Source organism: Hakea prostrata, unplaced genomic scaffold (assembly GCF_041222555.1).
Source record: "Hakea prostrata isolate BN-2017 unplaced genomic scaffold, UWA_Hpros_2 contig_38, whole genome shotgun sequence".
Classification (NCBI taxonomy): Eukaryota; Viridiplantae; Streptophyta; class Magnoliopsida; order Proteales; family Proteaceae; genus Hakea; species Hakea prostrata.
Window position 1 is genome coordinate 297,991 of NW_028291157.1, and position 27,807 is coordinate 325,797.

The following is a 27,807-nucleotide window of genomic DNA, read 5'->3' on the forward strand; positions in this document are numbered from 1 at the left end:
TTGCTGATCTAAACCTGACTTTTCTGCTGATTTATATTTTGGTCGATCCTCTTTGGTCGATGCCATCGACCAAGGACCATCGACCAAAGTTTCCCAGTCAGCCAAGTTAATGATTCTTTGGAATATTCCTTATTCTATTTATACTAGCCTCGAGTTTGAGCCCTATTGCAATCATTTTCACTCCTGAGAATGTGGGGGGAGCTTCCCAAAGCAACCCCTAGGCATTTGTGAAGGATACTCCACCAAAACTCATTGTTAATCATTGTTTCTTGTCTCCATCAACAACTACAAGGTATGATTCATCATTCCACTCTCTATTCTATCTTTTTCTATTCTTTTGCTGTTGAGACCTTGGAGATGGTGCTGCAACCTTGCAACCATCACTCCAAGTGTCCTCTCTTGCTTAACCTATGATCCTCTTAGCTATCTATTGATGCTATGCCCCCATCTCAAGCCTAGCATATGTATTCTTTGATTTTCCTCTTAACATCATACCATTTTGTACAAAACTGAGTTGTATGGTATGCTATGTACATGTTTATCACTAGCATATGATTCCAATCGAATTTCTATAAGTTCCCCTAGCTAATGCATGCCTTTTCAATATCAATGCAATCAATTCCAATTCATGCTATGATGCTTGTCTCTTGAACTTGATAGCTCAATTTGGGGCTTTCTATTTAGACCATTGGATTATGTTTATTCCTTGATTTGTAGTGTCCTTATACTGTTCTTAAGCATTCCTCCAAGTTCTAGATTGATCCGAACCCCGGAAAACCAATTTCGGATCAAAACCCCCAAAATCCACTATTCTGTCCCGAAGAAGTTTTGGTCGATGCCATCGACCAAAGACCATCGACCAAAGTTGTTGCTGACAGCAACCTTAGCCAGTTTTGACCCGTTTAATATCCGATCTTCCCGACTTCTTCTCTAACTTATTATTGATGTTTGTTTAGGGTCTTAACATTTCTTTTGGACCATTCCTTGGTAATTCTCAATTCATCACTAATTCTCTCATCTTTATGATCACGCTCATATATTGACATTATCTGTTTTCTGCACTCTAATTTATTGAATCTTATCTTATTCATGATATCTATTACTAGTTGCTTTTACCTTGATTATTATTGTTCATGATTGTGTTATTGCATATGTGGGAGGCATGGTCCCTCGATTCTTGATCCTTGGACTGTGGATCAAATTCCTGGGTATGCCAGATAGGGTACTGGTTGGGTGGATGTGAAACCGGAGGTCCTTCACACACAGCTCCTGAGACACCAGACATGTATGCTCAGATGTTAGCTATGACTTCCATCCTGGAGAGGATAAAGGTCAGATAGGAAAGGATGGAGGCTCAGCTGACACAGGTCGTAAAGGATGTTAGAGTACTTAAAGAGCAGAGACAGTCTCCTAAATAGATTGTACTAGGATTTCCTTTTAGGCTTTATCAAATGTAACTCTTTTGTAAAAATTCCTAGAAATTAATGAAATTAGCTTTGTTTCACTTTCGTATTGTGTATTATGCATTTTCCTTTTATTGCATTAAATGATGTTTGTTAAATCATAATTATTGTGCATTATTCAACAAACATATTATGCTTCATTATTTACGTTTCTAGTCCAAGTTCTCTATTATTCACTTCTAAGAATACTTGAGTCATTTCTGGATCTATGACTTAGGAATGTTCCATTTTTGTTTCCTGTGGTTATGATTATCCTTGAACTATGGGCTCTGATACCACTCTGTCACATCCACCCAGCCGGTACCCTATCTGGCATACCCAAGTGTGTGATCCACAGCCCGAAGATCAGTATCGAAGTAATCAACCTCCCACATTCACAATAATATAATCAAGAACAAAACTAAATCGATGTTATACTATATTAACTGAAAGATGAAGATACATGTATAATCAGAGTAAGGAAAATGATACCAATATACAAACTGTCACATCCTCCCAGCCGGTACCCTAACTGGCATACCCGAGAGTGTGATCCATAGCCCCGAAGATCAAGTATCGAGGAAATCATCCTCCCACATATACAATAACATAATCATGAACAATAAATAATCAAGGTTTAAATATTATACACAAGGGTTCAAATCAAGAAATGAATAAACAATATAATCAGAGTGCGGAAAAATGATACTAGATATCTGAAGATATCAAAGAAGTAAAGTGAGGCGGAAACTCACTCCACAAATACAGCGAAACGTAGTATGTAAGTCTGAAAGGAATTACAACTAAAACAAAGGAAATAAGAAAGATAAACTAAACATAAGAGTCTTCTATCCTATAGATGACATCTTCAAAATAGTGGACTTCATCAATCCAATGGAGATGTTCCAACTCCACGTTGCCTTTAATTGTAGTACGCAACTTGATCAACTGAGGGATCATCAGAGTAATCTTGATTGTCGCCAAAACCTTGCGTGTAGTACGCTTCATCGGCTTGCGCTTCAACGTATTGTCCTTCATAGTAATCAGTACCTGCAGAATAGTCTAACAAGAGATTGTACAAAAAGGAATGAGTTTCGAAGAAACTCAGTAAGGTAGTTAATCCATAACAACATAAATAACATGTGGCAAAACATGACAAGATGCAATGCAATATAAAACAGATAATGTATGTATGCATCTAAACTCTATGTATGCTGGTCTCTATTGGCAGACATGCTTTAAGTCATAGCACAGTACTTCTTTAGGTAGGTCTCGCGTACGGCTCCTGTTGGTAGTGGGTCCGGCATCCCTCGAGACAACCATGGCTGGGGGTTAAGTCAACACTCTCTCACATAACCATTTGGTATAAGTTCCGGCACATGTCAGGGTAAAGCCTAGCCCAATGCAAGTCATCTACTCAGTTACATCAACTCAGGTCCAGATACCTCCATTCTTCACCCCGGGTGATCCTTTCCGGCATCCTTTCCACTAGAGTCCTAATAGTCCCGGACTACGGACTCATCAACCCTATTGGTTATCCACATATGGTAAATGGGAAGCTCTCATGTCCTCTCATGGGTTGGTTACCGGTCTTAAGCACCCATGAGCCCAAGTCTAGCAATATGCAACCCTCCAATACATGACCCCCACAATGTGATTCCCAGCCTCTCACGGGTTGGTTACCGGTCTTGAGCGCCCGTGAATCCCCATTGCTGATACCCTTCTGAATCGGGTCTAATATAACGGGGACATCCTAGCCAAACACTGCTAGACAGTCCTAGGTATGACAACCAATGATTCGGGAAAGCGTCGATGGGCATCTTCGGAGAACATCCCATACTATTCCCTCCGATGTCCAAGGACAGAAGCGTCAAAAGGACACTTCCCAATCCCAAACCATACTTAAGCAAACACATTCTCAGATCAGTCATGACATACACAACCAACAAGTCATCATATATAAAAGAGAATGTAAACATAATCTAATCAAGTAGAAATAAACAATTCATATACTTGAATAATGAAAAAGAATACATAAATAAGTACTGCTATACTTACAGTAGTATATCAGAATATAAAGTACAACAACAGTAAACAAACTCATAGTTTTAAAAAGTAGAAACCAGAGAGCATGCAATCTATGTAGTTAATGAGATAACTGTCCTTACCTTCTAACTCGTAAAGGAACTTAGTGAATCAAGTAAGACCTTGACTAAACCTGAGAAGAAAGTCCTAAACAAGTGTATACAACATATTAGGAAAGATACATAGAAGGAAAGATATCAAAACAATCAAAACAAACCAAGAATGAGGTTGCTGTACTCATTGGTCGATTGGATTGGTCTACTGCCCCAGTCGACCAATGAGTTGACCAACCGAGACAGTAGCCTTCAAGAATCAGAATTTTTAGAATATGAAACCGAATTTGGTGGTTCAAAAGGGTACAAAATCAGGGGGAAACTACAATGGCAGCATCCTAGTATGTAGAGAACATCAAACCACTAAACAAATCAAGTTTCCAGGTTACAACTTAGGAACCAAAAAGTTAACCTAATTAGGTTAAACATGGATCATGAAGAAATCATGGTATGATCAAGGATAAAGATCTAGAGGATGATAGGTTACAAATCTAGTAAAGAAAACTCATTGATTGGCTATTAACAGGATCAATAAAATAGATCCGTGAAACTAGGGTTTCAACCTTTTTGGCTCACAAGAAAAGGTTGAAAACATGGAATGAAAGGGAAGTAAATTGTTGGCCAGTTACAACAAGAAGAATTATAGAAGATCAAATTTAGATTAACATAAATATTACCCATGAGGTTTCCCTCACATGGGAGGTTACCAGAGGTTTCCAGAAAGGTCATACAAGGGTTAGGGTTTCAAGAGTTTAACTGGCTAGGGTTAAGATCATAACGATGATCATGGATCTCAAAGAATAGAATGAGATCATGGAATAGATGGTTGCAAGAGTGCAGCATCTCCTTCCTGATCTCAATCAAGAACAAGGTTGAAGAAAAGAAAATTAGAGATTGAAAAGAAAAGAGATCATAAACATACCTTTGATGCAAGAGGATGAAGATTCCTTCAGTTTTTGCGAGATATCAACCAAGGATGCAAGGGAATTGATTAGAATGGAGTTCTAACTCGTTCTAGAGGCTTAGGAGGCAGATGAGGCGGAGTAATCCCGAGATTACACTTAAATAGAGTAGCCACGACCTAATTAGTAAAAACAGACTCAATTGGTCGATTGAATTGGTCGACTGGTCCAGTCGACCAATCAGAACAGCAGCTTCAAAATGTGGATTTGAAGGCTCAGATCAAGTCCAAACATCAAGGGGTTTTGCACACACTTAAAGTAACTTACCTAGGAGGTAGAAATGCCTTCGAACCAATACAGAGAGCACTCCAAGTCCATCAACTAATCCAATCTTCATCAGGGTGCAGTTTCCATAAATGGAACACTGACATCAACACTCGTGGAATTCAATCCAGCCACCAAGTCTTCTACTGAAATGGCCCAAAGCTAACTTCTTGCCTTACTTTGGGTTGCTAGACCTACAAACAACAGTGTTTCCGGGTCAAGGTTAGGGCTGGGTTTCACACAAACAAATATAGAGTGTAGTGGAAAAATCACTCTACAATACAGCGGAATTGTAGATCAAAAGTAAAAAGAAATATTACAACGGATTCCAAAAATAAAAGGAATAGAAAAATATAATCAAACTAAACTAGTGTCTCTTCAAGCCTATAGAGAACACTTCTAAAAGCATAAGTCTTAGTATCTAGATAACGCTGAACTAGCACATGGGTGTGACTAATCCTAGTACGATACATCGTCACCGTGGAATTCTTCATCATTGTAGTTACCATAGCCAGCACCTTGGGCGTAGTATGCGTCATCCGGTTGGGCCTCATATTATTGGCCTTCATAGTCATCAGTACCTGCAGATAAGTTTAACAAAGATGTTTGCAAAAAGGAGTGAGTTCAAAAGAATTCAGCAAGGCAATTTATTCCATAATAACATAGTAAAGCATGATAGCAAATCATAAAGAATGCAAGATGATATAAAATAGACAATGCATGTATGAATCTAACTCTATATATGCTAGTCTCTATGGCAGACATGCTTTAAGTCATAGCACCATACTTTCTTGGGTAAGTCCAGTCACTCGGTTCCAGTAGGTAATGGGTCCTGCATCCCTTGGGACAATCCATGGCTGGGGTTTAAGTCACCGCTCTCTCACATCACCATTTGGTATAAGTATTGGCGCATGTCACAGTAAAGCCTAGCCCAATGCAAGTCATCTACTCAGTCGTATCAAGTCAGATCTAGATACTTCCCCTATTGCTACAACCAACTCGGACTACAGACTCATCAACCGTATTGGTCATCCACAAATAATAGATGGGAAGCTCTCACGTCCTCTCACGGATCATTTCACCGTTCTCAAGCGCCCGTGAGCCCAAATATAGCTATTTGGAACCCTACCAATAAATGGCCTCTCACGAGTATCCGCAACGTGATCTATGTCCTCTCACAGATATGACTCACCGGTCTTGAGCGCCACAAATCCACATTACTACCACGGGTCGTTCGGTCTCAATACCCTTCCCATTTGGGTCTGATACAACAAGGACATCCTAGCCAACACCACTAGACAAGTCCTATGTATAAATCCAATAATCCGAGAAAGTGTCAATGGGCACCATCGAAAACATCCCATACTATTCCCTTTGATGTCCAAGGACAGAAATGTCGAAAGAACATTCCCCAATCCCAAATTATACATATTCAATCCCATTCCCAATTCCATCATATCATACACAAATGATATTTCATCATATATAGAAAGTATAACATAATCAATCGCATATGTAAATAACAAAATGAATGTTCATGATCATAAGAGAATGTATAAACATGGCACTACTGTACTTGAAGTACTTACAGCAGTCATATAGTGTAAGAAATACGATAAAGAAAGTGAATCTACTAAGTTTCCAACATCGAAATAAGATTCATATATCCAATGTAATTATGGTAACAATCGTCCTTACCTTAACTCGAATAAAAGATGGTCTGGATATCAAGGAGAATGGTCCCAAGGTGAGTACTTGAACCCTCCCTAGACAATCATATGTGCAAAATCAGAAGAAGAATCAAGCAAATCGGAGGTCAAACGGATCAAATCGGACAAATGCCTCAAAGCTGTATTCAGCTAGTTAACTGGCTTGGTTGACTGACTCAGTCGACCAGGTGAATAGTAATGGGGCATATTTATGAATTTTGATCCGAAACCTAGCTTTCGGGACTCGGATCACTCCGAAATTTGAAAGGGATGTTAGGAATAGTAAATGAAGACTATCTAATGAAGATTTAACATAAAACAAGGATCAAATTAAGAATCCCCAATTTGAAACCCTAACTTCTAACTTGCAAAAATCATGCTCTTCAATGAAATCGATTGCAATTGCAAGGGAAATCAGGGAATCAATTAAGGGAATGATTAACAATATATTAGAATCAATTACTAACATGAAATCAGACTTAGCATACTATAGAAATCAGTTTAGGAGATGAAATCATGTTGCTATAAAGAAAATCATGAGAATGCAAGGTTAAGAATCAATATAGGGAGCATAGCATTGATAGAATGAGAGGGGTTTATACAAATGCAATGAGAGAACAAAAGAAGAGGTGGTTGCAAGGTTGCAGCACCATTTTCATAGTCTCAATAGCAAGAATGAGAAGAGGTGGTTGCAAGGTTGCAGCACCATTTTCATAGTCTCAATAGCAAGAATGAGAAGAGGTAGGAGTAGATTAGCGAGAGAATGAGAGATTACATACCTTGTAGAAGAAATTTGAGAAGAAAAACTATGATTCTTGAAGAAGACCTTCACCAATGCCAAAGAGGGGCCTAAGAGGAGTCTCTCCATGTTCTCAGAGAGTTCTAGCAATAGAATAGGGTTAAAGCCACGAAGTCCACTTAAGTAGAACCCAAAATGACCAAAAACCCCAAAATTCTAGGGCTTAAAATGCAGCTGGCAAACGCTTGGTCGACTGCTTGGTTGACTGGCCAATCAACCAGCCAGTCGACCAAGCAAGAACAGTAACTTAGATTAGGGAAATGAATGGCCAAATCAACTCAAATTCACTTGGGCTTTCTCCTACAACTAATCAACTAATCTAGGTCAAAGAATTACCTTCGAATCAAGTCCGGAAGTGCATTAGGTCCATCAACTAAACTCCCCTTCTTCAAGGTGCAATTTCTTATCAAACATGACAAGGCTTCCAAGTATGGAGCACCATCATCAAACTCCATGGTTTTGGGGTCAAACACCATGTCTTCTACAGAGAGGGCCCACAAATACCTCTTCCTTCACTTCGGGACATTGGATCTACCCTAAGGGAAAGGTATGACATGACTTCCTAAGACTTTCAAAGATAGCAACACTGTTATCAAAGTCCAACTTCAAGGTCAAACATTAATCAAACCTTTCTTCACCCAAAACATATAGGGTGTCCTGGCTAGGTTTGGGCTGGATTTCACATTCTCCCCCCTTAAAATAATTTTGTCCTTGAATTTGGGAGAGTACTAGGCTTCCAAGGAGATGGAGATACATCGCTTTTATCTTGACTTTCTTCTCCCAAAATCTATGGAAAACAAACAATAAGTCTTTTGTAATAAAAATAGAGTAAATCTAACATGCTTTGAAATCAGAAACAATTAGAAGGGGTTAACAAATCATGAAGCTCACACTTGATTTCTCTTCAAAATCATCATGTGGAGAAATTACAAGGTTATAGAGTGTATGGAGATCCACTCTAGAACAACAGAGATAGAAGGATCAGTCATGGGAATGACTTAAGATCATCCTCCTATCAAAGGGAATAAAAGGCATAAGAAGAAATATAAGAGAGAATAGGTCAGCTTTGGGGTAAACTTCTACCAAACGAAACTAGGCAATTCGTACGGTAGAGAATAAATCAACCAACGCATATGATATGTACGCATTTGGCATAGCAGCAAGGATAGGGTTAGGTGGGATTTCACAGTCAGAATTACAATTAGCCTAGTGCAAGTCAACTACTTAGTCACATCAACCTAGGTTCAGATACTTTCTCTCATGCATCTCACAATCTTGGATTAGTACCCTTCCCTAATAGAGTCATCATATCCTATGGCACTAACCATCTTAGACTACACTGACTCTTAACCCTATTGGTCATCTACATATAATGGACGGAAAGCTCTCATGTCCTCTCACAGGTTGGCTACCGGTCTTGAGCGCCTATGAGCCCAAGTCTATTATATGCAACTCTACCAATGAATGGCCCCCACAATGTGGTTGTGTCCTCTCATGGGTTGGCTACTAGTCTTGAGCGGCCACCACCCCACACTGCTACCATGGGTCACTCGGCATCAATACCCACGCCAGTAGGGTGTGATATGACAGGGTTTCTAACCAAACACAACTAGACTTTATAGTAATGACATCCAATGATCATGAAAAGCTCCAAGGGGCATCATAGGATTGTGTCCCATACCACCTCCACTGATGTCCCAAGGTAGAAACACTCAAATGGCATTCCCAATTCACAATCACAACCTACATTCGCATTAAAAGATGTTTTTAATCACATTCTCAATTTACAAGTCATTCCAAGTCCAAACAGTCACATGATCATCATAAATCAATAACTTCATTAATCATCTATATTCTGAAATTTTAGAGTCATAGTAATCATTTCTAAACCCTAAAACAGCAATATGTAATCATATATTCATGTTCCATAATAAACAAGAATGTAAGTATGGTTATATGCAACTAAACATCCTCACCTTGCAATCGATTTGCAACCTTTGTAACTTAGGTCAAAGAGTGAGTTCACGCTTCTCAAAAAGTCCTAATAAAATGTTGGTTCAATGTTAGAAACAACCCTTGAGGTATGGTGTTGAAAAGATAACAAACAACCAACTTGGTAGTGGGTAGGTTGCCTGGGGCAACGAAAGCAATCAACCCACCCATGAAACTGCTAGACTATGGGTGGGTCGCCTGGGGCAACCAAGGCTCTGTGTGCAAAGAGGATGTGATTAGATTGACAATAAACTTCTCGTTTTGGTTCTAAACTATTCAGAAATTAATTAGAAAATTCTGAAATCATAGTAGGACATTACCTAACATAGTTTAAAGATCAATCATACCAAAAATAGTGAAAACCTAACGAATCCTATATTAGGGTTTCTTTGAAATCTTACTGTGAGATTCACGAAAGAGCTAGAGTGAATGGAGATTAAATCTAGAGCAAGAAGGATAGAAGAGATAGGTCATTACAACAAGTATAAACCTTCCTCTAGGTCTTGACAGTAGGTAGAATCAATCAAAAGAGGAGAACTAGGATGAAGAAGATAAATACTAACCTTTTAGAAAGAAAAACGATGATTGGAAACCTTGATAGACACTTTCCACACTTTTCTTCACCTTGGAGAGGGTTCTCTTGAGAAGCTCTGACATTTTTTGACGGCTTTAGAATATAATGACATGTTTTAGGATGAAAAATCATTAAAAAGGGCTTCAAAAACATCAAATATCCAAAATGCCCTTTTGCCCCGAAGCTAGGTGGGTTGCCTAGGGTGACCAGGACAGGCAACCCACCCCTCATACTTTTGCTCCAGGAGTGGTATTGATGCTCCAAAAGCCCTAGCTCAGTCTTGGGTCCTTTTCTAACTTAATGAAGGGTCTTACTGATTTTTTTGGTACCTTCTACTTGTATCATCATTGTACTCTTAATCCATCTACCAAGCCCTTCAATGTCCAAGTTAGACCTTCTTCCATAATCTGACAAAACTCCCAACTTAGCATCATCTCCATAACTTCCATTGGTTCAGAGTCTAATCCAATGGTTTCAACTTATATGGCCCACAGTTGCCTTCTTCCCGATCCAGGATTTCAGACCTACAATATAGATTTTTGGATTAGGGTTTTGTGGGATTTCACATTCCTCCCCCCCCCCCCCCCCCCCCCAAAAAAAAAAAAAAAAGAAAGAAATTTCTTCCTCAAAATTGGAAGAGTACCTGGGTTTTTGAAGAGATAGGGATACTTTGATCTCATCTCATCTCCTTTCTCCTAAGAAGCTTCTTCGGGGGTATGGTTCTTCCACTAGATCTTCACCAAAGGTATGGTCTTGTTCCAAAACTGTTTGTGTGAAATCTAGCTCAAACCCTGACTCGAAAATCTATATTCTAAGTCTGAAGACCCGAAGTGAAGGTAGAAGACAGTTGTGGGCCATCTCAGTTGAACCCATTGAGTCTGATCCTAAGCCAATAGAGATTGATGATGAAGTTCCTTCTATGGAAACCCTGTCTGATTTTGAGAGGAAGATGCAGCTTGTTGGTGTTGAGCATGTATGATAGATTTGAGTCCTAGATAGACACTTTTTGAAACGTCCTACAATGCTAGGTAAGACACTTTGTTGTGTTGAAAAAGGACCCAATGGAACTTGTGCTTTCGGGGACCAAAATCTGAATTTTGACCTTACTGCCTACTTTGGTCGATTAGCCTTGGTTGCTTTAAGAGATCAACCACCAAGCGACCAAAGGTGACAAGGGCAGCTTGGTCACTCCTTGGAATTTTGGGACTTCGAAGCCCTATATAGTCTATTTTCGTTCTAATTCGTCTAATAATATTCTAAGGATGTCAGAGAACATGGGAAGCACCTCTTAGCACCCTCATCGAAGCTTTGGAAGATCCTAGGGCATTCACTAAAGTTCTTCTGTTGAATCTTCCTCTTCAAGGTTAGAAATCGCTCTCAGTCTCTCTAAGCCTACTCTATCATCTATTTCTACCCATCTTTGTGATTATGAGGAATGTCTCATGCCACTTCTATGACCTTTCTTTAAATCCTCATAGTCTTAGAGTGAATCCCCATTCACAATATTACTCCCGTGAACTACACAGGATGTTTCGAAAGGAAGTTTTGTGTAGCCTTCACGAATGTATATTCATTCAGAATTTTGATTTCTACATCATGTTTGATCTATTCCTAGGATAGTTTTCGACCATGATCTATTGTTCCCTCTTTCCGAGAGTGAATTCCCATTCTCTCTAATCTCTCCGTAAAATCCACAGACTAATATCGGTAAGAGCCTATTTTATGATTCAATTGGATTTCTTTTCCATTGACCATATGAGATGTTTAAACCATGCTAGATAGTCTTATTTTACTGTTAGTAATCTTCCCTTTTAATTTCGGTGTGTTTTGAATCTCGGAAGATGAGTTTCCGATCAAAATTTAGGATTTTTGTCCGTACAGCAGACCTTTGGTCGCTTAAGCCTTAAGCGACCAACCAGAAGCGACCAAGGTGGACAGTGATGGCAACTTCCACTCTTTTGGTCAGTTTTCATCTCCAATCCTAGGCGGTTTGTTCCTAATACTTAAAACTATGTTTGTTTAGGGTTTCTTTGGTAACTTTGGACCTACCCTTTGATCTTTTCTCTTTAGTTTTCGAATCAAGTTAAGGTAAGGACGTTCGTTTGCTAATAACCTAGTTTACTTTCTTACTTACATTGAAATTGATATGCATGATCTTACTACTATTTTCTTAGAACTTGTTTATAATTGAATCACTTCTATAACTATGTAACTAAAGTAGGATATCACTTATGTGAATCACTTATCGATTACGAATATGAATGATTGGATATTACTTATGAGAATTGTTTACCAGTTATGAATATGAATGATTGGGTTGTGATGTGATTGCCTAAGTTGTGACTGGGGAATGAGGAATGCCATTTTGGCATTTGTTTTTGGACACCAGTGGAGGTGGTATGAGACACTTTCCTATGGTGCCCGTTGGCGCTTTCCTGATTACTAGTTGACATACTTAGGGCATGTCTAGCATTATTTGGCTAGGAAAACACTGTTATATCAGACCCTATCGGAGGGGAATTGAGACCGAGTGACCCGTGGCAGCAATGGGGATTTGTGGGCGCTCAAGACCGGTAACCAACCCGTGAGAGGACACATGTCACACTGTGAGGGGCCATTAATTGGTAGGGTTGCATTTAATAGACGGGCTGGGCTCATGGGCACTCAAGACCGATAACCAACCCGTGAAAGGTTATGAGAGCATCCCGTTTATTATTTGTGGATGACCAATAGGGTTAAGAGTCCGTAGTTTGAGTTGGTCGGAGCCATAGGATACGATGACTTTAGGGGGAAAGGTACTGGAATGGACTGCCTAGGCATGAAAGGGAAGTTATGATACTGGAACGGACTGTCTAGTGCATGGAAGGGAAGCATCCGACCCTAAGTTGATATAACTCAGTAGATGACTTGCATTAGACTAAATTTAACCTTGACATGTGCCAATACTCATACCAATGATGGTGAGCGATAATGTTGCCCTAAACCCCAGCCATGGAATGTCCAAGAGGGGTGCAGGACCCAATTTCCACCGGAGACCCAAGATACTAAGATGGTTGAGGGAGAGTGATTTGAGACCTACCCAGAGGAGTATGGTGTTCTATCTTAAAGCCTGTCTGCCACTAGAGACTAGCATATATAGAGTTAGTAGCATACTTACATCATGTTTCATATCATATCACATATTGATTGTTCTGAATCTTTGCAAGTGTTATTTGTGAATGAACTACTTGTTGAGTTCTTTTGAACTCACCCCCTTTGGGGACAACGTTTGTTAGATCTTACTATAGGTACTGATGACTTTGAGAACCAAGACTACGAGAACGTGAAGGATGACTCATATGGATTGCAAGATACTAGTTGTTATGACTATAACGGTGAAGACTTCCAGTGTGACGGTGAAGTGTACCAGGATTTAGTCATGATCTGGAACTAGTGCACCAGCATTAGGATACTGAAGTCTTCGAGCGTATTTAATTTGAATTGAAATAGACCTACGATTAGACTAAATCTTATTCTTATTCTTATTTGTTTTGGTTGTAATAGTTTATACTTTAGATCTACCTTAGAGGTTTGATCTACTCTTCTGCATTTTGAATTATAGAGTAATTTTATGCTATACTCTATACTTCGATTATTCCTTTGGTATCATATTTTTCGCACTCTGATTTGATATTGTAATCTTTCTAAGAACCATTCGTTGATTATTTCCTTAATAATATTTATATATTGATTTATTCATTTTCTTGATTATATTATTGTGAATGTGGGAGGATGATTGTCATAAATTGATCTTCGGGGCTGTGGAACACACACTCGAATATTGCAGTTAGGGTACCAGCTGGGTGGATGTGACAGTTTGTCTTTCTTATCAAAGATCTTGGCTGGTTCTTTAATATAGGTAAGTTTGTACCTAGACCTTCTGGTTCTTGCTGGGGGAGATGCTCAGGATTTTCCACACATTGACGTAGCATCGATATGTGGAGCACATCATACACACCAGCTAATGATGAGCGTAAGTCTAATTGGCATGCAACCGATCCAACTTTTTCAATGATCTCATATGGTCCGATGTACCGAGGGCTAAGCTCCTATAATGCTGAAACTCATTACACCTTTCATGGGTAACACTTTCAGAAAAAACTCTTTCTCTTACATGGAATTCTAGATCAGTCCTTTTTTTTGCATACGACTTCTGTCTTGACTGTGCTTTCTTGATTCTTTCTCTGATCATATCAATCATTACACTTGTAGCTTTTATCATTTCTGGACCTAGAATTCTTCTTTCATTAGTTTTGCTCCAATACAACGGGGTTCTACAAGTGTGTCCATACAATGCTTTGGAAGGAGCCATGCATATCTTTGATTGATAATTGTTATAGGCGAATTCCACCAAAGCTAGATGTGCATCCCGATTAGCTCTCATATTTACCACACAAGATCTGAGCATATCTTCTAAGATCTGAATTGTCTGCTCAGACTGTTTGTTGATTTTTGGATGATGAGCTATACATAGATTCAATTGAGTTCCTAAGGCTTTCTGCAGACTATTCCAGAATCTAGAGATAAATCTTGGATCTTTGTTTGATACCATACTTACTCGAATTCTGTGTAGATGAACTACATTGTACACATAAAATCTTGCTAGATGGTGTATGTGATATTCATAGGAATAAAATGTGCTAATGTATTCAATCTATCTATAATCACCCACACAATTTCTTTTCCTTTGCTGGTACAAGGTAAGCTAGTAAAGAAGTCCATGGTAATGTCTGGATATTGTCTTTCCTAAACTTATTCCTATCAATTGTGATCATAGTAATATTATCTTTATAAAGCTAAAGATGGAAGACAGAATATGCAACGAATGAGGAAGACAAGCATACATACCTGGCTAGAGAAATCATATATAAATCATGAAGATACGAAAAGAATGTGAATGGGTTGGGGCGCTTTGGAGAAACGAAACAGCAGAGATGGTCGGTGGAACCAACGAAGTCTTCGTGGATGACGATGACACGTTGTTGACTCTGGTGGAAAAAGCAGACTCGGACGTTCTCTTGTGCAAGCGTAAAATGATGGACGGACGGCCATCAGACTTGATCTCCGAGAAAAGAGTAAAAGTGGACTATGTTGAAGCTCCTAAGGGTAGCAAGAACCACCAATGGCAAAAGCAACTTCCCAACAATTCCATACCTCTTCAAAGCATACAAAAAGAGGCTGCGAAGTCATCAATAACTGAAAACGAGGTCCTCAGAGGTGGCGAAGCTGGTGGCAGCGGCAGTGGACCCTGTTTCAAATGCGGCAAATTGGGTCACTGGGCTCGCGATTGTGATGCCCTAGCCGGAGGTGGTGGTGGTGGTGGAGGTAGCAGGGAAGGAGCAGAGCGCGAGAATAATGATCCTTCTGTGGTGGAGAAGCCGTGTCCATGTGGGTTGGGTACTTGTTTGGTTCTCACTGCCTACACTGAGAAAAATCGTGGTCGCAAATTCTACAGATGTCCTGTTCGAGAGGTAAGTAAGTTATTTCTCGTTTCCCTCTCTCTTTTCAATCATAGGAAGGCGTTCACCGAAGTTGAAAAGGGTGTTCTATAAATTTGATCAGCTTGTCTTGTTAGGTCTTTTTTTTGGGTATTCTGTGGTTTGGCATTTTTAATTTGATGCACTGAATAGTTGCCCTGCTATCCCACAAAGGAATATACTTCAGTGGGTTTGGAATGTTTACTGGATTTAATGAGTTAATAGATTCTCACTATGTTTCTTATATTGGTTGGTCTTTTGTGGTAGCTAAATTGTTTATTATTAATTTTGGGTTATGTTCGATATGCATTTCACTGTTTTGAGTATAAAAATTGAAATTGATATGTGGACCCCAATTTTTGTACCCGACTTCAAAGATACACCTGCTCCAATATATTTTGGTAAACAACCTGAATGATCCAATTCATGAGATTTGTGATGGAAGTAGGGGCTTGGACTTCCTATCACTGATCTCGTTCTTTGGTGGGGGTGCGGGGTGTAACCCTGCACTATGGTACGACATCAGGTCGACCCATTTACCTGATTAAAGTCTATAAATATATACCCTATGTTCTCTTATGGAGCTAGTTTGTGATTTTGAATTTTCATTCTTAGAGTTTTGGGTGAAAATTTTGTAATACTATTCTAGTGATTGGGTGAGAGGTCTCCATTGTAATCTTCTTAGTACATAGTGAAAGTGTTTTTTCTTTGGCCATGGACATAACACACCATGTTGATGTATGAACCATGTTAAATCTCCATGTTCCTTCAATTTGTTCTTGTGTCTCTTCATGATTTCTTGGTGTTTGTTTTAACAAAAATCAAAGAATCTATTGGTTGATGATATTTCCTTTTTTTGGTACAAATATTTGGATGGTCTTTTTTTTTATTCTTTATGTTACTAAAAATGTGACAAGTACAAATAGGTGATGAGAGGCAATTGATCTGGTATGCTGCGTTAAAGCTCTTTCATCCTTTCATTTTCTTTCTTTTAATAGATAATTCAATTCGGTACTTCGCCATGTTCGGAAAAAGCTTAAGTTAGAAGTATTATTTTTAATAGGTTCATTGTTTCCGGTCGATTGAGTGTTTGCTATTTCATACATAGTCGTCAAGAAGACAAGGCGAGGTGAGGTGATGGAGGACAATGAAAACCAAAGCAGCACCAATCAAGGCTCCAAGGTGTTGCCTAAGCACAAATTGACACCAGGTCGCCTTGATCCAAGAAAGGGCAAGGATGCCTTGACAACCATGATTTCATATCTCATCAAAAGACATAATTCATTAGTCACTATAGGTCAAATGAGTAGTTCTGTTTGTAAACTGCACTGTACTTTGCTTTTGCAAATTGGCAATTTTTTTCTTTTTCTGGGTGGGAGATGGTTTGATGCAGGACAAAATTGAAGACCAACGTCCTAAACACTGTTCATGTGAACGCTGACAGTTCCTTACTTTCCCTTGATGAAGCTACTAGACAATCCTTTCAGGTCTAAAGCCGGATCTTGTGAAGAAGACTTTAAAAGGGTCAATGTTGTCTACGCATGGGTATATAGAAGCTCAGTTTAGTTTCTATTTTACTAGTTATTAGTTTCTACTTTAGCCATTATTGCTTGTGGCTGAAACCATAAAGGCTACTAGTTCCTATAAGAAGTTTCTAATTGTAGTTAATTTCTATTGCCATTAAGTGGTAGCTTCATTAGTCACTATTTTAATTTTGTTTCTGTTTTTTCAAGAAGCTACTATTTCTTAAGTTTCTAATTTTGTAAGCTGACCTATTCCATTAAATAGACAGCCCCTTCTGGATGGAGACAATTAAAACTAAGGAATGAATGTTGAGGCATTATTGCATTCAAATATGGGAGTACATCCTTGTTTTAACAGCTGGGATAGCTGTGGGTGAGAGTCCTAGGCTGAGAAAGCCATTCTCCTGACCCCCCCTCCCTCTTCTCTATCTTCTAGTTCCCTTATTTTAGACTGAACGCCAAATAAATAACGATAAGAAATGAAAACAGATGAAAGACAAGGCAAATATTTAGCATGTTCGAGGTATCCAGCCCCCAGGCAGCCTAAAAGAGCCTAGAAGGGCCCCAACCCCATTCGAAATAATGCCCAAACAAAGGGGGGCCGAATCTGACCAAGGGGCAAAATGGTCATTTTATCCCCTAGAATTGAGTCTATTTAGTAAGGTTAGTTCAGAATTAATTCTGATTTTTAATTTTGTTATTATTTTTTTTTCTCCCTAAATTGGAGTCTTAGTGATTAAGTGTTGTTTTCTTTTATTAAGAGTCTTTGACTTGTAAATTAGGAAAGAGTTATTTCCTAATAGGGAGTCCTAATTTTTAGGTGTTAGTCTAGTAAGTTTGGGTTGTTTAACAACCAAGTTTTCTTATTTGAGTCCAAGTCCTTTGTTTCAGGCTATAAATAGCCTTTTTAGTCTAAGTTATTTTCAGATGGGATGAATTGAATAAATTTAGTTTTGAGAAAATAGACTGGTATAGTTGTGGGATCCCTGGGAGGTGACCTGCAGCTGGATTTGTGCACTGTTCTTCGACCTCAAGATCTTCAATCACCAAGTCAATCATTCTACAAAGAGTTTTCTGCAGTTCTTCAACTTCAAGTAAGTGAGATCTCCCACCCAAACCCTAACCCTAACCCTCTCTCTACCTCTGTCCGCCACCCTAACAGTCCCTTCCCTCTCTTGTTTGGCTTAGTTCTACACCCCCAACCCATCGCAAACTCCCTTAGGCTAATGCCCTTTAGTTTCCAGCTATTCCAGCTGCTTCCCCTAGACCAAAAGGCCTTCCACTTTCAACCGTAGGCCATCCCTGCCCCTCCCTGTTTTTGTGCCAGCAGCTGCACCTCCCCTTGTGTAAACCCCACTTTCCCTGCTCCTCTTGAAGCCTTTTTCCTTCCTTAGAATTGCAACCAACCCTAGGACATAACCCTTAAGCCAATTAGCCTATCCAACCTATTTATCCTAATCCAAAATTTTCTGCAAGTCTTCTTCAACCTTGGAATTCCTGCAGAATTTTAGAAGCTTCATTAAACCCTAAGTCAAACCTTCCAAACCCCATTAACCTTCCCAAAACCCTTAGTCCTAAATCTGAAACATAAAACCAGCAAAGTCAGAGCCCAAAAGTCCTCTGGCCAAAACTTCTGAAGCCTTAACCCAATCATAGTTGCATTAGGATTCCAATTTCAAACCTAAACCTCAAAAATCACTTTGTTTCAGATTTGTAACTCAGCCATAGCTTTGAACAGCAATCCTAGGCGCGTCGTAAACCCTAACTGAAACCCTAACCTTGAGTCCCAGTTGGCCAAGGACTAGAATTTCCAAATCTGAGTTGAATTCGTATTAAATTTTAGACCTGAAATCACAATCCCAGCAGCCTTATAACCCCTAAAACCCTTAGCCAAAGCCTCCAGAAACCCTGGTGAGTGCTGGTTCCATTGTAGAATATCCTGGAAGATTAACCCTAAAACCTGGGTTTACATCAATGTTTCACACACCAATGCGAAATGTTATGTCCATGGGCAAAGCTGAAGAAATTTTCACTATGTAACTGAAGAAGATTACAGTTTAGATCTCCCAAAACACTCAAAAACAGTTGTACAATCTTTCACCCAGAACCTAACTCGAAAACCCCAAAATCTGGCTTGAACTTTACAAGAGAATGGCAAGTCATATAAGTAATACTCCAAATGGGTAAACAGTTTGATCCACTGGGTCAGTTTGTAGTGGGTCACTCCAGAAATATGTTGGAAATCTTCGTACCAGGTATAGGAATTCAAGTCACACATAACGCCTAAAAATCAGACCCTGTATTCTGCTGCTTCACTGGGATCAGTACTAGTGTTTAGTAGACTCAATTGAAAGCTGCAAACAACTCCATTCTTCAAAGCTGTTGCTGTTCCTGCCTTCTTCATTCGGGTGAAGACTGTTGCTGCTCCTGTGATTTGGTCCCTGCTGCAACAAGCTGCGCATCTCCACAGTCCCTCCATCATAACATGCAAGGTTTTGGAGCATAGGACCACACTGTCAACCAACCCACCTGACCCCAAATTTGGCCATTTCATTGGCTGAATTGCTTTATGTTTACAAATCTTCTGATGTAAATCAGGATCTAGGGCTAAATCAGGTTTCCCTAGACTTTAGGTTTGCCAAGGAATTCTAGCAGAGGGAGGGTCAATTTAGGGTGTTCTAAAACTCTGAGAAACCCTGCTGTAATATGATTTCAGATTTGAAATTTGAACAGAAACAGAAAGCTAGGGCTATGGCTAGGGTAAGAGAAGAACTAGGTCTTGCTGTCTTGTGTTTCCGACCTTAATCTAATAGTGTTCCAGAGGGTCTGAATGGTAGCAGAATTAGGTTTCTGATTCTAGAAGTCTTCTTGTAAGCGCAAGAATTCTGAATTTTCTTCTGGTTTTCTATTTTTTTATCAAACAAAGAACCAAATGGGGAGGGGAGGCTCTAGGGGGAATTGGACAGGTTGGGGAAAGGCAGTACTAGGATAACAGGAAGGGGAGGGGATGCCTAGGGGTCTGAAACAACAAAGGAGAAGGGTTCTTGGGCCTGTGGGGGTGAGGGAGTGAGGGTTCTGTTATGTGCAAAACAGAGAAAGGGGCAGGGGTATCTTGCCAGTGTTGGAGGGGGTAAGGGAAAGACTGGGGGTGGTTTCTTGGTCTGTGCAAGAGGGGAATGGGGCAGGGAGGGGGTGCGAATGGAGAGGGAATAGGGGAGGGGTGGGGGAAGTCTTCAACTTACTTGGGCTGCTGTGATTTCCGTGTGCTTTAATGCTTGAAGGTTGCACTTGAAGATTGAATGTAGAAGATCAGAATGCTCTCACTTGACAACCGCAGGGTTTCCTTGACCCTCAAGGAAACCCTGCCACACCTTGGCAATAAACACTCAATTTTTTATTCAATCAAAACTGAAAATGACAATAAACTTTGGGCTAACCAAACTCCTAAAAAATAAGAACCCCTGTGGATAAAGAGTCTTATCTTGGATAAAGAGTCTTATCTTATCCACAACTTTGACCAAGTCAAATACATCTCAAAAAATTAAAATGGACTATAACTCTCAAATGACTAACCCAAATGAAAAATAAAAATATATCCATAACTCTTGGATTGAGGAGATTCTAGCTAGACCCATATTGGCCCCTAAAGGGGCAAGAAAAATGACCAAAATACCCCTGTGGTGGGTTTGGCCAGGATGCTTAGGTGGTGGGGGTCCACTTTATTTTGGCTGGGGGGGGGGGTTCAATCCATGTTCACATCAACTTATATTTTCATTCTGCTGCCATATCTTCCAACTTCACCACTGGAACCAAGTGAAACATTTTGCATTGCTTCTCCTCCATATAAGCACTACTTGACCTAATTTTGAAGCTATTCTACAGGCTGATTTGGTTTGGTACCCTAACCTTTTGCGCCTCTTTCTTCATCGGTTATTTGGGACTAATAATCTAGATTTACTTTAGGGTTCTTCCCAAGTGCTGCTCCCCCCCCCCTCTCTTTGAGGGAGAGAGAATGAGAAGGGGGCATCTGAACACCAAGACAATATGATTGGAGGATGGTATTATCCATAAGGTCTCTGATCAGCAGGGGAGACAGTGTCAGTGTAAAGTGCGTGTATGGTATATGGTCATTATAGTGCATGAGGCTCCCTTCACTGTGGTGTCTAGGGAGAGTCATAATGTAAGCAGCCTGGCCCCTGTTCAGTTGTGGGGTTGTTCTCTTAGTCAAACCCATGACCGCTAGGTCGCAATTTAACAGCCTTACCTTTGCATCCATATCATTGTGTGAGGGCTATATGAGTGTGTGCCTGCTGGAATCTGTACTCCGGCATCATGCACATATTTATTTGTATAACAGAAGATGGGAAAAGAAGCTATGTAGCATATGTGTCCCTACTGCTGTCTATCATTATCCTGCCTCCTGTGAAATGACATACCTGCCTCTTGTTGTGGTCAGAGAGTCATAAGCTGGACACTGAACTCAATCCCAATAAAAGATTAGGAAAAAGATCCCTGCTCAGTCATGGGGAGAAATTTACTTGCCTCACATATAATGACCGATAGACTCATGGACATGCTCTCAATCAATACATGGATCCTGTACTATTGAGTCTTCTCACTAGTCCCATTGGAGCAGTTTTTGCTGTAAATGATAATGTTTTTTCCCCCATTTCCTCCTATTTTACATTAAAACAGTGGAGCATTAATGATTAAATAATGGTGCAGGAAAATAGAGGATGTAGGTTTTTTGAGTGGTGTGATCACTCCTTGAAAACTCCAGTTTCCAGCGGCTCTCAAATTAAACCCACAAGTTCTCCATTCCCAGATCTTCAATGTCCATGTGGTGCAGGACGTTGCTTCATTTTAACAGCGAAGACAGAAAAACATACAGGGCAGCAGTTCTACCGTTGTCCTTCCAACCAGGTATGTTGTGTGTATATGTGTTTTTGCATGTTTTCCTGTTATAACCAGGTCATTTCCATTTTCTTGGCCCCTCAGAGACAAGGAGGCACTGGGTTGCATGTTACATGTGATGGTATATTATTGTTTTTTTCTCTGATTATACATTATGCAAGATTCACTTCTTTTTATTCCCCAAAAAATAAAAATGCTAGATTCGCTTCTTTTAAGATCTAGTCCTAAAGCATTTCTCCATTATTTACCTAAAAACACATCGCATTAATCATCGGCAAACATCGCATAGAAAGGAAGGTATTATGTATGTTTAGCGGACTCATCTCTAACTAACGCAAAAGGGTGTACTGTAAATGCTGAAGTATGTTTCTGCACCATAACTGGACATCTTACAAGGATTCTGCCACTGTTGGGTTTTCCTGTGCTGACCATACTGAGGACCTAGTTGGCCCCTCCTGTTTTGGTTCTTTGTGTTTATGACTAACATACATTTATTGACATTGTTTTATAGGTTTACTTCTTTTTTGTTACATGTCAGTTCTTCGTGTTAGCTTCACATTTTGGTCTGTATGCTAGGGTTGAAACCTTGCTTTAGGTTACTTGGCAACATGTCAAACAATTAAATTCTGTTAGTGTATTAGTGATTGAAATATATGACTATAGATTGAGTGGGATGGTATGACATGATTCATGCTGCTGATGTCTATAAAGGATGGTGGTATCGTTCAAATAGAAACAGAGAAAGAGTGTAGAGTAGTATGTATTGAGAGGGGTTAAAGTTGGAAACAAGAGAAAAAAATTGGACTGAAGGAGATGCACTAAAAGTGAGGGCAGTCTAGTTAATACAGAAGTTATTAGTAAAGGTAAGGCCAGAAAAAAAAGATCATGGGGAGTGGGGACAGAATCAGAAGAAAATAAAATGAGGAGAAAGGGTGTTCTTTGTGAACCGAACAAAAGGGAAAGGGGTGTTACTATTGACAGAACCTGAGGGAAAAAGGAGGGTAGTAAATGGCAGAATGAGGAAGACGATAAAGCTGGGAGTTGACTTTACAGTCAAAATAGGTTGCTTTGGCACTTCTAGTGGTACAAGCTTTGGAAGAAAGATCACTAGGCTACAAACCATGGGATAAACAAAACTGAAGTCCTGGTAGGACCAGAAGTGGGTTCTGAACTGTTTGCACACAACTTCCTTGACTCCTGGCTCGGTTGTGCTCAAAGTTTAAAGACGGTCTAGATTTCCTTTGGTATTGATGATTTATTCTTCCTGTCATACCCTCCCCTTGTTTGGTTACGACTCCATAATCCAAAGCAACTCTTTTCACTCATTCATTACCTTTTCTTTATTTGTTCGAGCCGTTGCACTTCTACTTGTTATGACTCTGCCATGTCTCCTTTATAACTAAACAGCCTATTTACAGAATTGCCACTACTAATAAATATTTGACTACTATACATTTGGTTGGGCCCAGAATCAACCCAAGGGTTATTCCAATCGAGTTTTGCATCAATGATTGTGTCTCAGACGGTAAAGAGACTTACGATGGGGGAAAACATTTAGCTGAGGGATAATTACTTCCACCCCCTAACTTTGACGAGATTACTTATTTCTCAACTGCACTTTTCTTAAATTACTAATGGGATCCCTCTATTTTACAGAGGTTTAGTGTTACCCCTGTAACATCAACCTCAGTCTGTTAAGTGGTAATATGGCTAATTTTTTCTCCCTTGAACCCCAAACTAGACCTACTTTTATGCAACATAACTACCTTTTTCTTCCTTTTCCTGCAACCCTATCCCTATCCCTATCGCTCCCCACCCGTGCCACTTCCCTATCCCTATCGCTATCGCTCTCGAAACCACCCCCCCATGTCCCCACCTACTCAACGGCCCCTCTGCAGCTCCCCACCCCTGCCACTTCCCCATCCATATTGCTCTCTCAACCTTGCTGCTGGCGCAACCTGTCACTTTTACCTGATCCTCCCTCACTATCAACTTTGCTCCCAGTGCAATGCTTAGAGAAGAAACCATTGTTGAAGACATGGAAATACTGTTGGTACTGCTATCTGGGCTCATCTCCATGGCTCGTGTTCCTCAATGACGCTGAGGTGTCTTACAAGCTTTATGATGTGAACCACATAGGAAAGGGGACTGCCACTGAGGAGGGGCAACCTGGACGGACAAGGGCAAGGCAGAACATTCTAGAAGACCTCAGCGCATGAGCAAGGATCCAGCATATTTGAAGGATTATTGCATTTAGAGGGCAGGCATTACAAATGTCATGATAGGGTTAGAATCAGTGATTTTGGCAACACTCAAGTGCCAAACGGCAATGCTATGAATTATGTATAAATAAGCCTTTTGAGAACCCTAGGTAGTGAAGATTATTAACTCTTTCCTCCTACCTAACGTCTCTGAAATTTTCTGAAAATTCTCTCTTTTCTTCAAACAATTTCTGCTAATCCCCAACCCCCCTGCTTAAAATCATGACACTTTACATGGAAATGGGTTCTCAGTGGGACCGGTACAATGATCATCTTCTCCTGCAATCAGCCTTGTTTGCAACTGTTGAACTGCTTATGTGGCATTGACACCTTCACCTCCTCCTCTTTGTGCATCACCTCAGTCTCTGCAAATCAAAAGCTCAATCTAATCAAACCAAGCCATAGATTTCCTTCTGTGATTTACTTCAACTGAATCAGCTTTGCCTGATGTGATCTTTTTATGTTTTCAGATTTACTTCTTCAAAGCTTCTTGTATCCGTTAAGAATTCATTGAAATCCAGAGCAGAATGAAATAAGGGACCAAACCAGTAAACAAAGAAAATCAAATCTGACGAGCTTAATATTTGATTTAGAGGTAAACAGTCACCTGGATTCAATGTGTAGAAAAGATGAATGAGATATAATAATAAATGCCATCTGATTTTGCTGCTGAATATGTAGCAGGAAAACATGCTATTGAATACTACAGCAACAGCAGCTCTGAATCCTCAGAAGTTAAACATCTCCCTGTAAACATAAGACATAAGACTGAACCCACAATCCAATGTCCCTGTCGCTTCACCTAAGCTCATCAATCTTCCTCATTTCTTCTTACCTCGTCACGTACTATTTTGCATCCTAAACTAGTAGCGTTTAATGTTATTAGGGTTAGTTTTTGGAGTTCTAGTTGATTTCTTCCTTTCCTTTTCCTACTCAACATATGTTTTTACTATTGGATTATTAGAAAATTCATCTCCAGTGACAGAAAACTTACTGATTCTTCTGTTGGGTTGCTTCATCTCCATTATTTTGTCTCATTCCTCATCTTCAGATCCTGGTTGGTTTGAGGTTTTGTTACAATTTTATAGTGGTTGCTATTACAAAATGATTGATTCGATGAAACAAAATATCTATGCGATACTGTATGATGTGGTATGATGATGGGAGTTTACATTCCTTGAAAAGAGAATGTATGACGTTATCTAAAAATGATGATAAGATGTTGTAAATGACAATACCATGGGACTACCACCCACTTTTATGACTAGGACATGTACATTCGAGTTCTGGTGAGTGGAGGATGATGTAGACACACGACTTAATGAAACAATGAGTGATTCTTCATTCTAGAGCCATTCCTCCTTGTGTTTCTGGTGAGTAGTAGATCACAGAGTAAACGTGGTCTATGCAGGCCAGTGCCAACCCTACATGTGGTAGATTGTCTACCTGCATGATAAAGTTACATCGCTCCTCTCCAGGCTGCAGTGGTTGGGGTACATGATAAGAATGAGTGACGAAGGCTGGCTAACCTACCCATTTAGAGCACATTCAATAGTTCACTAAAATGACTAGACTTGACCAAAGTTAGAAAGCAAGTCTATTTTATTTTCTTCATACACATGTACACTTGAATTTGAATTAGCTTATTCACCTTACTCGCTTTCAACTTACCCTATATTTGTTGATATTTTCAGACGATGAGATTGGGGAGGATGCTTGTCTGGCCCTGGATTTCATACCCTAGGAGAAAGGGCTTGAAAACCATAGATACCTTCTCAATAGTCTCTTTTCTGTTTAATGAAAAAATCATTTTGGATATGTAGAATGTTTAGTTTGGATATAAATGTCATGCTAATGCTTTGTTTATGTGAAATTTGGAGAATATTCACTGTGATGAATATGTTCGTGATCTTCTGGAGGTGCTTGCAGAAGTGGTAGCCTTTCTTGTCCTGGTTCAGGTCACATTATATTTTGAAAATGATATTGATAAATAACTGCTGATATTCCTATTGTGCCTCTCCATGCAACCACTTAGATCCTTGCCTTTGATTTTTCAAGTCAGAGCATTGCAAAAACCTTAAGAGTACTTCCTCATCTGATAGGACCTAGCTTCTGGAGTTTCTTGCTATGTATTTGCATGAAGCTGAAGTTTTATATCTTCCGGTCCACTCTGTAGGGTTGCGGCTTCTTTAAATGGTGTAGCGAAAATGCCCCCACAGCTGGTCTGCCAATGAGTTCGTCACAGGTTAATACTAGTTTGAATGACGCAAGCAGCAAAAGCCATCATGTAAGGAGTTCGTCCTGTTTCAAATGTGGACAGGAAGGCCATTGGGCTAGGGACTGCCCCAAGCCTCCAGTTGATTCTTCTACTGAAGTGGGAAAAAGGTTTGGTTCATCAGGCACTTGTTTTAAGTGTGGCAAGCCTGGCCACTGGGCCAGAGATTGTCCTGGCTAAGATCTGAAAGTCCATGCGCAATGGAACTTCTGATTGTATAAAAGTTGTGGTTGTGAATAACTAGTGGCCAGAGACTGTCCTGGCTAAGATCTGAAAGTCCATGCCCAATGGAACTTCTGATTGTATAAAAGTTGTGGTTGTGAATAACTAGTTTAAAGTGCTCATCTTTTTTTTTTTTTTTTTTTGACGATAAGTGCTGTTCTTTTTATTGTACAAAAAGAAGTGTTTGTAAATAGGAATGCTTTACACTTTGTGTTTTGGTACTGAAGAGATGTTATCTTGGAATCTTAACTTCTCACTTTCCTATTATTATTGCTAATCGCTCGGGGACACAGATGCACAATCACAAAGAAGAATGCAAGCAACAAACATTTGTAATCGTAAGAAATTTACCATGTTTGGCAAAATTGCCTACATTCACCCAAGTAAAAAAATATATTTTACTATTTTTTGTAAGCATCATTACTATTATACCTGACAAAGTTATTTATTTGCTTATCCTGTCATTAAGTTATTGCACAAAGACAATAATATTTATAAGAAAATCTAAAACCCTAATTTTTGAATTATTTACAATTCTATCATTGTACAAGTAATTGACCCAAAACTCATTTCAACTATAAATACAACAGAACTCTAATCTTATGGACCGATAGAATAGAAGACAGGCCCAAACCTTAAATCTCCACCTCAATTTGAATTTTACAAACCAACATTGAAAATTTTTTGTTGTTGATGTACTTTTTCTCAATGTGTCTGTTACGCCTTAGAGGATAGCCCATATTTCCTATAGAAATGCCTTTGTTAGTTTCCATCACCTAAAACAGCATGGTATTTGCCCCGTTCCCCCACCGGGGGTGTCCTGTACAGCTCAATCATCGTTGCATGATATGATGTGGTTGTACCTTTCTTATTGTCACAACCCACTTTGAGAGGCCATTGCTAGTCACCAAATCTAAAGTAAAAGTCACCTGCTTCTTTCAAAAATTTGTCTTGTTTAATTCCTAAACAACCTATGATTTCTGTTCACCTGTACCCCTTACTCAAGTTCCAATTGGAGCTTTACCTTGTTCAACACTGCCTATGAGCCTATTTAATTTTTCAATCATGTGTCTCAATATCATAACCAACCCCTTTTTTCCGGGGGGGGGGGGGGGGATACAAAAATAATTACAAGGATTAGATAATAGGAGACACAAGAGTGTTTCCCATACTGTCATCTCTTTTTTTTTTTTTGTAAGCCCATGTTGGAATATGC

At 39.6% G+C, this 27,807-nt stretch overlaps 1 protein-coding gene and 1 long non-coding RNA gene across 2 annotated transcripts; one reads left to right on the forward strand and one right to left on the reverse strand.

Moving 5' to 3' along the window:
- Positions 1–2,011: 2,011 nt before the first annotated feature.
- On the reverse strand, positions 2,012–14,849 carry LOC148999124 (uncharacterized). The gene is made up of 4 exons (XR_016171016.1): positions 14,768–14,849; positions 4,810–5,387; positions 3,611–3,674; positions 2,012–2,504 (listed from the first exon to the last, which is right to left on the reverse strand). It is a non-coding gene; the product is annotated as an uncharacterized LOC148999124 (long non-coding RNA).
- Positions 14,639–26,981, forward strand: LOC148999125 (uncharacterized). Its single transcript, XM_089141454.1, has 3 exons — positions 14,639–15,390; positions 21,645–21,842; positions 26,271–26,981. Exons 1-3 carry the CDS (start codon positions 14,794–14,796, stop codon positions 26,547–26,549), a joined length of 1,074 nt encoding a protein of 357 aa, XP_088997580.1. The 5' UTR covers positions 14,639–14,793; the 3' UTR covers positions 26,550–26,981.
- Positions 26,982–27,807: the final 826 nt, after the last annotated feature.

Excerpts from the sequence above, each read along its gene's own strand:
- LOC148999125 (XM_089141454.1), top strand. The coding sequence starts at position 14,794 with ATGAAGATACGAAAAGAATGTGAATGGGTTGGGGCGCTTTGGAGAAAC. Across the intron at positions 15,391-21,644 it reads ACAGATGTCCTGTTCGAGAG|GAAAATAGAGGATGTAGGTT; the intron begins GTAAGTAAGTTA and ends ATAATGGTGCAG. Across the intron at positions 21,843-26,270 it reads ACCGTTGTCCTTCCAACCAG|GGTTGCGGCTTCTTTAAATG; the intron begins GTATGTTGTGTG and ends TCCACTCTGTAG.